Genomic DNA, 16,464 nt, shown 5'->3' with positions numbered 1-16,464 from the left:
GTTTTATTATTTATGTATATAGCTTCGCCTGATGCAAGGTCCATATTAATGCAGTGTTACACTTGTTTATTTTTATTTGGTGAATACTGTGTAATGCACCTGGGCTTTGAAGTCTTGGAAGTAATAGTATTATTAATGAAAGTTGCACTATTATAAATTGCATTGTTATTATTTATTAGTTTAAATATTATGCAGTTTAATGATGGTAAAGTTGTTTAAAAAGTCACTTTAACGTGTCAGTGGACAGAGATTGTTAACATTAACAAAGAGTAGTGGGTTTACAAAAAATATTTACTATTTATTCCTTTTCTAAGACATGTTCAGTGCAATACAACTTTTGACAAGCACCTCTGGATATTTAACTAAGTCTGAATGTCTCTTTGGATGATTATAAATATGTTTTCAAAATGTTAGTTTAAGTTGTTTGCAAACTTTGTTCAATAAAAAGGCTCTATATTTTGACTGCATCTGTCATGCAATGTGATTCCTTCTCTTCATTAGTGCCACCCCCTTGAAAACTATCACTTTATGGGGCCATGCAAACCTATATTAATACTTGTGTGCACATTAAAATGTTTTTTTGTACAATGTACAATTCTCATGACAGTGGAATAGGTTATTCTTAGCCAGTAATTGCAGTGGAAAATGTGATTAACATCCACTCATGCATGGGAAAAAAATACTGTCCAATACAGTGAAACCGGTATAATTTTTAAAATACCGTGATATAAAATTTTGGTATACCGCCCAGCACTACCTACAGCCATATGATGCAATTCCTGAGGGTGATCCAGCTTACAGGATCATCATTGATGAGGACCCGAATGGATGGACCAGGCCAAGGGGATGCCCACATAACACCTGGCTGCGGAAGATAGAGGGTAATTTCCAGGTACTAGGACTGGAACCAAGTGTGTGCCTTAGGGGGGTTGCCAGGATCCCAAGCTGTTTTGTCGTGTGCTAGGTGGGGCAACGCACTTTACCAGTGCATGTTACCCCAAACTGACCTGACATAAAATGTTTTAATATGTAACTATGATTCAATGAAGAGAAAAATAAATGTTTAACCATATTTGGGGAAATCTCTACTGAAATTCAGTTTTTAATGCTTTAAGGAATGTAAAATTGTCGAGACAGTTTCATATATTGTCATTTCCGCTGTTAGAATCATGTGACATGCTACAATTGGCTGCTTAGCTCTGCATCTTTTTGCTTCTTTTCATATTTTTACTTAATATTAACAGTGTTTGCCACATGAAATGCATTAAAACACCACATTAGTGGCAATTTATCCTGCCCCTTTCGAATTTTAGCACTCTACAAAGTATCCTACCCCTCATTCTTTTCTTTCTAGTTTGAAAAAAGAAGTCACCTCATGCTGAAACTGGCTACGATGAACACTCCACCCCTCACATAGTAACAGAATTTTTCTCTTTCATGAGATTATTGTTTTATGTCATATATAACTTTTTAACTCTGTACCATCCAGCATGACCAAAGTTTGCTCCAGGATGATATGAATGTACTTATGACTGACTTAAAAAGTCTTTGACTAAGTAATGGCCTTAACCTATCACCACACAAAATGGATTGAGCTTCTAAGGAGATATACTTTCATCTTGAATTTGGATTTTGTTTTGATTTGTGATTCAAATTGATGAATCTCCTTGTTTTTCAATGAGTTAAATCGGTTTCAGTTGGCTTTGTGCAACATGATGCCTTATTTATGAAGAGTTTAACTATTTTACACAATGCAAGATATAATTTTAGGAATATTTTCTATTTCTTGGATATGGTACCTTGCTAGCAGCACCATCTGCTTGTGTTTTCAGTGGTACTGATGCTAATGCCTGCCATTACCTGTGGATTCTCTCGTTCCTGATAACAAGTCTACATTTGCCAACCCTATGTAACACTGAAATAATCTCTTGATATGGATCTTTGTGCAACAAACTTTCTGTCATTCACATGGCCTTGTTTAACATCCAAAGGTCCATCAAAGGGTAAATCACTAGTACTGTCCAATTTCATTATGTACAGCAGATTCTGTTTGTTATACATGACTTGCTGTAATTATTAGCTCTGATCTGAAGATTAACACTAGAATTACCAGAGCCAACAAAAAAACTCGTAAAGCCGGCCCACCGATCTTCGGCTACAGAAGCTGGCTCTTGGGACGTGGAGTGTCACCTCTCTGAAGGGGAAGGAGCCTGAGCTAGTGCGCGAGGTTGAGAGGTTCCGGCTAGATATAGTCGGACTCACCTCGACGCACAGCTTGGACTCTGGAACCAATCTCCTTGAGAGGGGCTGGACTCTCTACCACTCTGGAGTTGCCCCCGGTGAGAGGGCGCCGAGCGGGTGTGGGTATACTTATTGCCCCCCCCGACTTGGAGCCTGTTCATTGGGGTTTACCCCGGTAGACGAGAGGGTAGCCTCCCTCCGCCTTCGGATGGAGTATGCACCGAACAGCAGTTCGGAGTACCCACCCTTTTTCGAGTCCCTGGAGGGGGTGCTAGAGGGCATACCTTCTGGGGACTCCCTCGTTCTGCTGGGAGACTTCAATGCTCACGTGGGCAATGACAGTGAGACCTGGAAGGGCGGGATTGGGAGGAATGGCCCCCCTGATCTGAACCCGAGCGGTGTTTTGTTATTGGACTCCTGTGCTCGTCAAGGATTGTCCATAACGAACACCACGTTCACAGGATAGGGGTGTTCATATGTGCACTTGGCACCAGGACACCCTAGGCCTCAGTTCGATGATCGACTTTGTGGTCGTGTCATCGGACTTGTGGCCACATGTCTTGGAGACTCGGGTGAAGAGAGGGGCGGAGCTGTCAACTGATCACCACCTGGTGGTGAGTTGGCTTCGATGGTGGGGGGAGGATGCCGGTCAAGCCTGGTAGGCCCAAACATGTTGTGAGGGTCTGCTGGGAACGTCTGGCAGAGCCCCCTGTCAGAAGTAGCTTCAACTCCCACCTCTGGCAGAACTTCGACCATGTCCCGAGGGAGGTGGGGGACATTGAGTCCGAATGGGCCATGTTCCGTGCCTCTATTGTTGAGGCAGCTGACCGGAGCTGTGGCCGTAAGGTGGTCGGTGCCTGACGTGGCAGCAATCCCCAAACCCGTTGGTGGAAACCGGCGGTGAGGAATGCCGTCAAGCTGAAGAAGGAGTCCTACTGGTCCCTTTTGTCCTGTGGGACTCTGGAGGCAGCTAATAGGTACCGGCAGGCCAAGCGGAATGCAGCTTTGGTGGTTGCTGAGGCAAAAACTTGGGCGTGGGAGGAGTTTGGGGAGGCCATGGAGAACGACTTTTGGATGGCTTCGAGGAGATTCTGGTCCACCGTCCGGCGTCTCAGGAGGGGGAAGCAGTGCAGTGTCAACACTGTATATGGTGGTGATGGTGCGCTGCTGACCTCGACTTGGGACGTTGTGGGTCAGTGGGGGGGGAGTACTTCGAAGACCTCCTCAATCCCACTAACATGCCTTCCAATGTGGAAGCACAGCCTGGGGACTCAGAGGTGGGCTCCCCCATCTCTGAGACTGAGGTCACCGAGGTGGTCAAAAAACTCCTTGGTGGCAGGGCCCTGGGGGTGGATGAGATACGCCTGGAGTCCCTCAAGGCTCTGGTTGTTGTAGGACTGCCTTGGTTGACACACCTGTGCAACATCGCATGGACATCAGGGACAGTGCCTCTGGATTGGCAGACCGGGGTGGTGGTCCCCTTCTTTAAGAAAGGGGACCGGAGGGTGTGTTCCAACTGCAGAGGGATCACACTCCTCAGCCTCCCTGGAAAAGTCTATTCGGGGGTCCTGGAGAGGAGGGTCCGTCGGATAGTCGAGCCTCAGATTCAGGAGGAACAGTGTGGTTTTCGTCCTGGTCGCGGAAAAGTGGACCAGCTCTAAACCCTTAGCAGGGTCCTGGAGGGTGCATGGGAGTTTGCCCAACCAGTCTACATGTGTTTTGTGGACTTGGAAAAGGCATTCGACCGTGTCCTTCGGGGAATCCTGTGGGGGGTACTCAGGGGGTCTGGTACCCCATACTCTCGGATAAGGGCTGTTCAGTCCCTGTACAATCGGTGCCACAGCTTGGTCCGCATTGCCGGCAGTAAGTCAAACCCGTTTCCAGTGAGAGTTGGACTCCGCCAGGGCTGCCCTTTGTCACCGATTCTGTTCATAACTTTTATGGACAGAATTTCTAGGCGCAGCCAGGGCGTTGAGGGGGTCCGGTTTGGTGGACTCAGGATTGGGTCGCTGCTTTTTGCACATAATGTTGTCCTGTTTGCTTCATCAGGCCGTGATCTTCAGCTCTCTCTGGATCGGTTCGCAGCTGAGTGTGAAGCGGCTAGGATGGGAATCACCACCTCCAAATCAGAGACCATGGTCCTCAGCCGGAAAAGGGTGGAGTGCCCTCTCAGGGTTGGTAGCGAGATCCTGCCCCAAGTGGGGGAGTTCAAGTATCTCGGGGTCTTGTTCACGAGTGAGGGAAGAATGGAGCGTTAGATCAACAGGCAGATCGGTGCGGCATCCGCAGTAATGCGGGCTCTGCATCAGTCTGTCGTGGTGAAAAAGGAGCTGAGCCGCAAGGCGAAGCTCTCAATTTACCAGTCGATCTATGTTCCTACCCTCACCTATGGTCATGAGCTATGGGTAGTGACCGAAAGAACGAGATCGCGAATACAAGCGGCTGAAATGAGTTTCCTCCGCAGGGTGTCTGGGCTTTCCCTTAAAGATAGGGTGAGAAGCTCAGTCATCCGGGAGGGGCTCAGAGTAGAGCCGCTGCTCCTCCACATCGAGAGGAGTCAGATGAGGTGGCTTGGGCATCTAATCAGGATGCCTCCTGGACGCCTCCCTGGTGAGGTGTTCCGGGCACATTTAACTGGGAGGAGGCCCCTGGGAAGACCCAGGACACGCTGGAGGGACTATGTCTCTCAGCTGGCCTGGGAACGCCTTGGGAATCTCACGAAAGAGCTAGAAGAAGTGGCCAGGGAGAGGGAAGTCTGGGCATCTCTGCTCAAGCTGTTGCCCCCGCGACCCGACCTCGGATAAGCGGAAGAGGATGGATGGAATTGTTGAATGAGAAGACCATTAAAAACTAAACCTTTGTTGAAATTTTCAATATCTGCTGCACTTCTTCTAATTTTTCCATGAACTATTGACACACTATGTAGTAATACAATAAAACATTACAAATTGTAAGCTGAGTTGTTGTTATATTATGTGTTAAAGAAAAAACATTACAAATGTATACTTTACATGTCTTAAAAAAGAATTTCAGAAAAGATAGTCTATACAATATTGTAAGGGACCGAAAAGCACTTACCTTATCTAGTTTGCGGGAACGCAGGGCATGTGCAGCTCTGTGGTATTGTGATGTGAGATAAAGGCACTGAGCAAGCCAATAAATATCCTGGGGATCTTCTGCAGGAAATTCATAAGTATTTTGAAAGTAAAGCACAAGGTCTGCACAACACTAACCATACAATTCCAGAAAAACAAAAACTCTTTCACTTTAAAAACAATTCAAAAGAGAAGAATTAGACTGACTGTTCATATCAACAGAATGGAATAAGCAGTTGAGGAATTTACAGTATATGTTAGTGAACTTAATGTTTAAATGAACAGGTTTATTATGTTAACAAAACAATTTCTAATTGTACAGGAACCACTTTAGAAAACCCTGCTTTGCTCAATAACTGAAAAAATAGTTATCAAAGTTTAGAGTTTGCCTGTTATGAGAAGTATTTAACCCGGACATGGTATATTTTATAATAAGATAGGAAATTTTAATCAGTGGCAAACTACACATGCGTTCTAAAAATGCAGTAAAAAAAGGTTGAAATGCCAAACAGTTGGGCAGAAATGGGGCTAACTGACCCCAAATTAATTTAATTAACAAAAAAATCCTATGTCATACATTGAGTTGATATTTAAAATTAATTTATCACTCCACTAAATGAAATTATCTATGTACACCACTAAGTTGCTTTTGATTCTGTTCTTGCTCCTGCCAATAATTTCACTAAGAGATGGAACATTTTGATGTCTAGGTTGCAGCATAACCTCAAATTTAACAAATTATTAAATGTTAAAAATATAGATCAGATGACATGTCACAATATCACTAAAAGAGGCTTTATATACAGGACCACTTCTCAAAACTAAGGTATTTGAGCACACTGAAATTTGCCTTGGTTTAATTATCTCAAATGCACACTTAAAACACTTAATACACACTTGGAACACTAAAAACTGGAGAGTTCATAATGAGCAACATAGTGACTGACAGTGTTAAAAACAGATTTTTACATGGTCTGGTGTAAACAGTATTTGATTAACAGATGTGAACAGAAACAACTGTCAGTTATTCTTTAAAACAGGGACTAATTCAATAAATCAGAGAATTAAACTGACAAATAAAATCCACCTTTATGATTTAAAGAGCTAAAGTTGCCTCTGAAGCTTAGTACAGACAATATCTTTCCAAGGCCACCTCAGGAACAGGAAACTAAAACTTTGATTTCTGCAATCTACTTCTTGTTCCATAAACCCAGTCCCAAGAAGTCTACTTACTGTATTGGAAGGTCTAATTAATCAAAAGAATTTCTATGTACAAGCACAGCTCCTGATGCACTAAAAAGGGACTATTCTCAGCTATTTATTATTGTTGAAAAACAATATAGAATTCTAAACCCAAATATGCTTAATAATTATACATCAGTTTCAAATATGACCTTCTTTTCTAAACTGAAGGAAAAAGCAATAGTCATTTCATTCCCACCTTGCACAATGAAGCATGTTGAAAACTTTTAAGTCTGGCTGTTGTTCAGGTTATACCAAAAAAAAAGCTGCATTAACCTGGGTGTTAACAGCATCTTGATACCTTCTAATAGAGAAAAATATTGCAGGTATTACTTTTGTTAGAGTTAATAGGAGCTCTCAGTATAAAATGACCACACCATTTTATTACTCGGATTTGAAAATTATGTTGGATTCAATAGGCTGTTCTGGTATTTAATTCTGCAACTACAGTGGTGTCCCTCAGGGCTCATGTTTACTTTACATGCTACCTCTAGGAGGTAATGTTTGAAAACTTAATATTCATTTTCACCTGTAATCAGATGATACTTAAGGATCCCTTTCCTTCAGAGGCCTTATTATATTTTTCCTGTTTTGGCTTTAACTGATCATTGATCAGTTCAAAATACAGAATAGACAATGTCTAAATATGGGAAATTTAAATTTCACTAACTGGTGGGAATACTACAGAAAGCAGTAAGTTACTGTAACATTTTACCTTGGAAGATTTAAGCCTGCAACTAAGGAGTTATCTTATGTAACACCAAACCAATGTATATTTACACACATTATGCAAAACCAGCTTTCTCCAGCTATTAAAAAAAGAAAACTGTTTCTTTCATATACAAGATACAAAGTAGTTACCAGATTCGTTTTATGTTACAAGTTTTTGAAATTGTTCTAGCTGTGACTTTTCTTTAATTCAAAATGATGCTCAAAGATCAAAACCTGGAATAAGAAATGAATCCACATTGTTTCTGTTCATAAGTTTCCATAAGTTTAACTGAAGACAAATTTCAAAATTCCCCTCTTCTAACATATGAAGACTTAAATGATTTGAGACACTTTTTTTTTACAGAACACATCGATGCATTCACCCTGGAGAATATATCACACTCTAGATACATTTGTTCTAAAAGTTGCAACAATAAATAAAACTACTTTATCTAAGGGGTTACAAACCTGGCTTTTAATGTAAGAGATAATTTATCGCTTTCAGCATTTAAATTCAGGCGGAAGAATCACTTTTTAAACTAGTACATTTGAATTAGGCTGTCAACAGTAAAACCACATCTTTTAATTACTTTCCTAACAATATAAGCTTTCGGTATTCTCTTATGTCACCTGATGACATTGTAACGGTTTCTACCCTTGGAACGAGGCATCGGAATAGTTGGGAACCTTTGAACTGCACTGTATATAAACCCTTATCCTTTTATTTTACAACAGTTTATACATTTGTAGATTTTATGGATCTATTTGTTAAATTGTACAATGCCCAGGAGGTAGAAGAGCAGCCAGTTTAGGCAAGGTCAGCAGAACTGCAACTCTACTGGTTTATGTAACTAGAGTGCCTTCTTTTTTTCTTCTCCTCTGTTGTCAATTGGCCATTTCTCAGTTCTGAAACTAAAGAGATTTTAAAGAGGCATAATTTGGTTTATGTGTAAATTTTGAGATCAGTTTCTGTTATTTAATGCCTCTTCATTAACTTTAACCTATGTTTGTTTATACTGCAATTCTTTAAAGTCTTATACTTTTCTGTTACTTTATTACAATAGTAATTTGTTTAAGCGCTCCGACCATAAACAGCATTTAATATATAGGAATACCATGAACTGCCACAAAACAAAATGAAAAAAACAAATAAAAATTAACTTTCATTTGGCAGCATACCAATATCAGATTTAATTTACATAGCCCTCTGGGCATCAAAATTAGATACCAGAATGGGAATTTAGTATTCTGCTTCAGGGGTCTTCAAAACATAAAGTGCACAGATATTTGTTCATTCTTAGCATTTGAATAAAGCTACAGAATTCTCTCCTTGACTTATACAGTGGTCAGATTTGGAAAACAACACTATTTCAACATCACTGGCTAAGTTCAGGCTACAAGAGGCAGAGAAGTATTGATGACTGTCACAGCACACATTAAATGATAGCATTTGCATAGTTGTACTATGTAAAAATTATTTTCAGCACTTAAAACTTCAAAGAAACAGCACTTATAGCTTAAAGTGGTCAAAGAGATGAATATTATCATTTTAAAGCTTAATGAACAGGATAGAGCTTCCTGATCTAAAATGAAGTGAATGATTGTTCTTAATAGAGTAAGCAAAGGTTTATGTCATCACAATATTTCACAGCTCTAAAAATGTGTTTGCAAATGCATTCATTTCCTAGTAATAATTCAGACGTACTAAGATAAAACTAAAGTGACTGAAAAAGTAAAAAGAAAAGGCTGAGAACCTCTGACTAAAAGATATTCTCATACTTGCCAATGGAACTACCATGCCTTCTGTTTTTGATTAATAATTTTTTATTCAGAAGACAATTCTTGCCCTTAAAAACCTTGGTCAATTAATACAAGATGAAAGAAAATACTTATTTGCCACATTTGTCCTAAAATAGCTTAAAATACACGGCCGAAACATCCATACATTTTCTATACTTTCTACTAGCCCTACCCAGTTCCAAAGTTACAGAAAACAAGTACTGTATCTATCCAAGCATCATTAGACACAAGGCAGAAACTAACTTTTGAGAAGATGCCAATTCATCACAGGGCATACTCATAGACACACACTCTTAAGTCAGATCTATTTACAATTATCAATTAAGCTAACCTGCACATCTTTAGGATGTTTCAGGAAACTCTCATGACCATAGCGAAAACAAATAAACATCATAGAGATAGTAACCAAGTGGTAAACACACATGTGCCTGAAGATATTAAGTAGTAATTTTAATTACTACAGCACCATTAAAATCTTTTAGCATTATGAGAAATATATTAAGGCGAGTGAATGAAAAGGAAATAGAAATTAAAAATAGTGCACTACATAAAGCATGATGTGCTGAAATACAAAAATACTATCATACATTTATTGCATAAAATCAGTTACTTTCATTGTAAGTTTTTCCCTAGTGTCTATGTACATTACAGACACATTTACATCAAAAATGCTAGCAATGTTAGAAATTAATTTCCAAAACTGTTTAAGTAAACAGTTAACCAAAAAGTGGTGCTCGCCAACCCCCCAGCCTGCACTACACGCCAGCCACTTCACATCTCTGACGCTCGTGTTATGAAGTGGAGGGGCTGAACGCACCCCAAGGTAACACGGTCGCTACTCCGAAAACCCCTCTTAAACGGTAATACAATGGGAAACAAATAGATTTTTTTTTTTTTTTTTTTTTTTTTTTTTAAAACCTCCTCTTTGCTCAGTCAGCTGCTGCTGCCGCACTGTGTGACCTGCATCTCACACGGTGCTTCGAACATTTAAAAGCCTGTACAGCAGCTGTCCTATTCTTTGTCTTTTATTTCCAGCCCTGGGCGTAGTTAAATCTTTTGGCACAAAGTCCCATCTCAAATGAAATTAGTTCTTGATATTTTTTAGTTTATAATTTAAAAATGGAATAAGGATCTGAAAATCTAATCACATTAAAGTTCGATAACTTCTGAAAAGAACGATACCAAACATGTATACAGTGGAACCTCGGTTCACAACCAAAACTCTGGTTGTAAACCGAGTTGGTCGTGAACCGAAGCAATTTCTCCCATAGGATTGTATGTAAATACAATTAATCCGTTCCAGACCATAAAAACTGTATGTAAATATATATATATTTTAGTTTTTAAGCACAAATATAGTTAATTATACCATAGAATGCACAGCGTAATGGTAAACTAAATGTAAAAACATTGAATAACACTGAGAAAACCTTGAACAACAGAGAAAACTAACACTGCAATAGTTCGCGCTATAGTGCTACGAACCACTCGCTAAAAACACTTTTTTTAATGAGTTTTAAGCACAGGGGAAAAAATGAACATTTGAAAAATCCATAATTTAATAAACCACCAAGAAAAGTAACATTGCAACAATGCAGGCTACGAACCGATCACTGTAAATAGAACTAAAAACAAAAACAAGCCTTCTCTACCTTATGCGTCCCTCGCTCGCTCTCTCTCACGCCTGTGTGTGTGTGCGTGCGTCTCTCTTTTGCAAGCCTGGAGCGCCTGTGTGTGTGTCTCTCTAGCGCTCCTGTGTGTGTGCGTGCCTCTCTCTCCTGCGCCTGTGTGTGTGTGCATCTCTCTTTTGCAAGCCTGGAGCGCCTGTGTGTGTGTGTCTCTCTGTCTCGCGCTGCCTGTGTGTGTGCCTCTGTCTCTCGCGCTGCCTCTGTGTGTGTGTGTGTGTGTGTGTGTCGCGCTCTCTCGCTCGCTGCACAGGAAATGCACAGGGAGAGACTGAACATGTACAAACCGAAAGGGAACCTGCCTTGTTCGTATACCGAGTGTGTGGTCGTGAACCGAGGCAAAAGTTTGGTGAACTTTTTGGTCGTAAACCGAATCGTACGTGTACCGAGACGTTCGTGAACCGAGGTTCCACTGTATGTAGGTTTTAAAATAAGCCCGATTTAAAGTGTGACAAAAAACGTGACATAAAAAGTCACATAAAATCATTGCACAAAATCACTGCACTTTTAGGCTTAGGATTTTATATATACAGAGTAGATATTCTTTTGCACAAACTGTGCAAAGAGTAATATCTAAAGTAATGCTTTAACTAATAAGCAGAAGCATTAAGATTAAATTAATTTCTTGAACCAAAAAGACTAAAGCATAATTTTTAATTTCCACTATAAAAAGGTAATAATAAATCACAACTAACGTACTATGAAAAATACTCACTGGAGCACGATTGAGCTAATACAATAAAAAGTACGAACTTGAAATGGGCAAATTAAATAGAAATCCAATAAAAAAGTAAATTTTTTTACTGTACACTGACATATATGTGGCTCAGATTACATTACAAAATTATAAGAATGATGCAGAAGTTTGAATCAAGACCATTAAAATGTCAAAAAGATGCACATAACATAGACACATAAATGATTTTGCCAGAATGTGTGACAGGATCTGAAGAAGTATCACTAAAATGTTCCAAACTTGTGAAAAATCAGTCTTTAGGTGTATCAATTTTCTTTTCAAGCAAGCTAGCCAAGTATGCATGCAGATGTTTCCATAAACTACAGAGATGTGAAGTTTTATATTATAGCTACACTTCAAATGAATTTCCTACTAAACCACTTATTCCATTAAAAATGATGTAGCTTCTGTTCTAGGACTCAGGATTCCCAATCACTGTACGCTCTGCGTTAGACTTACTAACTTACAAACTTTAGTTTTGGTCCGTGCAACCTGCCTTGAGAAGACAGGATAGATGTGTAGGGAAATACAGCTTGAAGGTAAACAGCCTGGCAATAGAATCAAAAATGAAGAGGAAAGCTTTGAATTCAATACATTTCACTTATGTACTCTTTTCCAAACAGTGTTGACCCCTGAAGTTGTGCATTACAATCTATCAGCCCAACTTATTCTTGCAATGGACGATGATGGAGTATCCTGTTGAAGGTGCTTAAAAAATTAGGTTTTACTCGGTATAGCTTTTATAAAAATATTTTTTTCCATGTGTATTGTAAAGAATCTTTTACAGGAGCTCTCTGTGGAAGATACGATATAAAATCAACTTTGATACATGGCCTCTTTTAAAAACAATCGCTTCTGCCTAGCCAAATTTAATGCGTTTCAAAGAGTCAATGTTGCACGAGTTGCCTTACTACAGAATTGTATTTAAAACAAAGCTGGTTCTTCAAAATGTGGTGCTTTTATGTTTGCTTCATGGCTATATGTACATTTTCAAATGAGACGTGAGCATTCTCTGTATTTGTTTGCCACTACCTCTAAAAACTTGTCCATAATAACTAGTACATTTGAGACGACAGTAATATTAATACTTCTGGTTGCCAGTTAAGCAACTGAGAAAATATTATACATCTCTTTCTGTACTAATATCTAGGCAAACTATTCTTTTCACCTTCTTCATGGCAGAAATTGCCGATACAGTAGGATCATGATTATCCATGACCTGAGGCTCTGCATTTTCTGAGGTGAACCTATAAGTGTAATACACTTCATAAATAATTCATAAAAGATTTGCTGTGAATACTGTACAGAGCACATATTACTTTGACGTGGTCTGGACTTGACAGCTATCAAGAGGGAAACAATGCATAGTGTGGTGCATTGGCACAGAACACCAGGGAGGTACAAAATTTGTGTTGTGCACCTGTAAGGCTGGAGTAAGATGAAGAGTTTTGTAGTTATTGCATGATCGAGACTTCAAGGCTATCATGATGAAAGTGATGCAACAAGGAGGCTGGAGTAAGCTCGGGGGGGTAGGGTTTGTAGTTATTGCTTTAACGTAATCAAGAATTCACAGGTATGAAGAGCAAAGCAGTATGCAGTGCGGCACGCAATTGTGTGGTTCACCAGTAAGGTTGGAGTTAGATGGGGTGGGTTTCACTACACCGGTACTAAGGTCAGAAAGTTAGTATTGACATCAAAGCAAAAATGTAGCATCAATTCAACAGTAATAAGATATGAAAAGAAGATTAAATGATAATGTACCATACACTGTAAATTGGCAAAATCTTTGATATCTTTATTTTTAATCTGAAATGGCCACAGACATCTATTATATCTGTGTTTTAAGTTATCCAAGGTAGCATCGGTCCACATCAATTGGCGTTTTACTGTACAAAGCAACAATGGCAAAATCCAGTCTTCTACCCTAACAAGGCTACATAGGTTTTATGCAAAAAAAAAAAAAAAAAAGTGGTTGACCAATCTTCACGCATCATTTGATTTTTTTCACATTAACTTTATCATCTCCTACAATCTTGACTGAAGATCATTAGCTACAGCAATGAGCTATAGGCACACATATCCACACACCTCAGTTATTTTTTACAGTTTAATGTATTATTGTTTCATGAAATCAAGGCATAGAAGAAATAAACAATGGCAAAAAAAAAGTCAAAGAATCATTAAGTGTACAAAATTGTATTCATATTTTTGGTTTATCAAAGCAGCCACCTTTTGCTGATATAACAGCCAAACACTGGTAACCCTTTTATTTCAGAATGCCAGTCACTCTGTGCAAACCACCAACTCTGCCTCCTGCAAAAGAACCCCACACCATCAACACTTTTTCCTCCATGTTTGACAGCTGGTATCATACACTGAGGAGCCATCCTTTCACCAACTCAATGGTGTACAAACAAATTTTACTTCATTGGTCCATAAGACTTTCTTGCAGTCTGCAGTAGTCCAGAAACCGGTATTTCAAGGCCCTATTTTGTCCTATAAAGAATGGCTTTTTTCCAAAGTTGCTTATTCCCTGCTGTTCATTTTGAATTTCTGTGAAGCTCTTTGAACATGGGAAAGTTCAGCAGACACTTCATTTATTGTACCACTGCCTCTAGTTCTTACACTTCAAGTTCCAGTACCTTGTGACCTCGCTTCAGCAAACACAACAGCTTTATGGCTCCTGTCATTGCTCATATTTACTAATACTAGCCCGAGACAAACTCATGGCAGTATGTGCCTTCTAACAGTACTCTGTGTCCCAAGCAACTGCAGTGTTGTTATATTTTATCCAATAAAACTATTTATTTCCAAGTTAAAATAAAAGGATATATTATAAGGTAAAAAGATCAAGAACAATATCCAAATTTTAAAATATATAACAAAACCTTTAGAGTAACATTCACAACATAATTTGAAAAGAAGTCAAACATGAGACATAAATAAAATTTGTAACATAATAAAAATTAACATATTATAATGGAAGAGAACACATAAATAAATGCCCATAGTCTAATTAATGCTAACATAAATGTGGGCACAAATCATTGCAAAAAATAATAAAATAACATACCATGAGATAATGATGCAACTTTATCAGCCCAAAACAAAGCACTCTGATACTGTTGCTGAAAGGAAAATAAAAGTATCTTTAATAGTTTTTAAAAACGTATCATGTTTGAAATCTTTAAAATGTTTCATTTTCACTACCAAAGTGTAAAGCAAAAATAAGAAAGAAAAAGAAAACTGTAGTTATCCTTAAATTTAAAAGCCTTATTGAAATGTTGGCAATACATTGGATATCGTTTCTTTTTACTACTTGCAATTTCACGATCTCCTATTAGAGGAAACATAAACACAATGTTAACTTGTACAAAAGACAGTTAATAATTTACCCAAAGTGTAGTATGTTGTTCCGTCTTTATCAAAACAACCACTTAAATTGCTTTAAACACTGAAATATAAATTTGTCACAGTTGTTTTAACATATATACACTAAATATTATAAAGGACGTTGTTGTCCAAAGTCATATAATTTTATTCATTTTCTTTGTTAGTAGCATGTAAACAAACCTGAAAATATCTTTAAAAAAATCCCTGGCAGTTCTATCTCAAAAAAAAAAATCACTGACTTTACAGAATTCTCAATAACTTTATACTATAATGCCATTCGAAGGGACACAAACGTGCGAGTTGGACTTTAGATACTTTGCACGTTATACTTCTTCTGCAGTGTATAAAAAAGTTCTGCTAACGGAAATATTGAAGCATACTCTAGTTCAGAGGGATATGCACAATACACTGTAAATGGACAATCAAAGCAAAGACAAGCAAAAAAGATTACCAATGCAAAACTTTCGTTTTGTCTCCTTGTTTAATGCTGCCTAATTTTTTGTATATTATTTGTATTCTTATTACTACTATAAAGCATGCCACTTTTCCTCACACATTTCGAACAGCCTCTCACCTGGTCAATATACTGCCGGACGCGCTTCCGCAGACTGTCTAGGTTCATGATGATCTTCTTACAGCGTTAAACATGGACAACCACCCATTCTATTTAGTAACAAATTGACTTATACACTTTTTCATTCTGCTTTTTATAAGTTGCTGGCTTTTCTCAGCGTATTTGCTTTTTGTTTCAATAATTTTTACACTGAGCTGCTGCAGATTCTTGAAAATCATAAGTGTTACATTAATTTCTACTCGCCCACAAGCAAAGCCTGCAATATTTAGAGCCGATGTTGAAGAAACTTTCTAGTCGGACGTATTAACAGGTTGCACCGTGTGCGACAATTCAAATCTTTTTTCATAAACCAGTTACAGCAATATACGCTTTACAAAGAAATATTGTAGAAAAGGTTCAGCAAAGTGTAAAGTACATATTTTACATGTAATATATATAATATGATGGGTTTATTGCAGCAGATAATTACTGAGACACTTTTAAAGTTAACTCAATATCCGAATTTGAGCATCTATTTGACTTTTTTATGTATTTTATTTTATTTACTGACTTCTTTATTATTAGCCGTAGGTTACACTTCTGCTAATGCGAAAAATAAAGACTTTGCTACTTTTAAGATTTTTTTTATTATTATTTGAGTCTTCACAGTTTTTCTTACATTTCTATCCAATACAAACATATCGAGGAGGCATAGTGTATACAATATTAACTAAAAAACATAGCAGACTTCCCCCTTCCTTAAGTACAGGGTGGTCCAGATCTAATTATGCAATTATTGCATTAAAAGTTGCATAGTTAGATCTGGACCACCCTATACATTAGCTTGGTTAAATTAGTATTAATGGATTAGAAGTAATTCTAAAACAGAATTCTTAAAACAAAGTAAAGATAGCAGTAGGCCTACTATCCGGTTTGTGTTTCTCACTTGATGTAACCAATATTGGACTTGTGACCCTAAATTCGACAAAGTAGGTATGTATAAATAAT

General features: G+C 38.3%; 1 protein-coding gene across 1 annotated transcript in view; it reads right to left on the bottom strand.

Moving 5' to 3' along the window:
* The window catches only part of cdc16 (cell division cycle 16 homolog (S. cerevisiae)), a 113,244-nt gene extending 97,518 nt beyond the window's left edge, over positions 1-15,726 (bottom strand). Inside the window, exons 1-3 of the mRNA XM_028799977.2 lie at positions 15,478-15,726; positions 14,584-14,638; positions 5,320-5,417 (exon numbers count right to left, since the gene is read on the bottom strand). Coding sequence (XP_028655810.1) covers positions 5,320-5,417; positions 14,584-14,638; positions 15,478-15,525 — 201 coding nt within the window. The 5' untranslated portion in view covers positions 15,526-15,726. The remainder of the gene's footprint in view (positions 1-5,319; positions 5,418-14,583; positions 14,639-15,477) is intronic.
* Between the last annotated feature and the right edge of the window lie 738 nt (positions 15,727-16,464).

The sequence above is a fragment of the Erpetoichthys calabaricus genome, chromosome 4 (genome assembly GCF_900747795.2).
Source record: "Erpetoichthys calabaricus chromosome 4, fErpCal1.3, whole genome shotgun sequence".
NCBI classification, from domain to species: Eukaryota; Metazoa; Chordata; class Cladistia; order Polypteriformes; family Polypteridae; genus Erpetoichthys; species Erpetoichthys calabaricus.
Note: the sequence above shows the minus strand (reverse complement) of the source record. Positions and strands in the feature narration are given on the sequence as shown.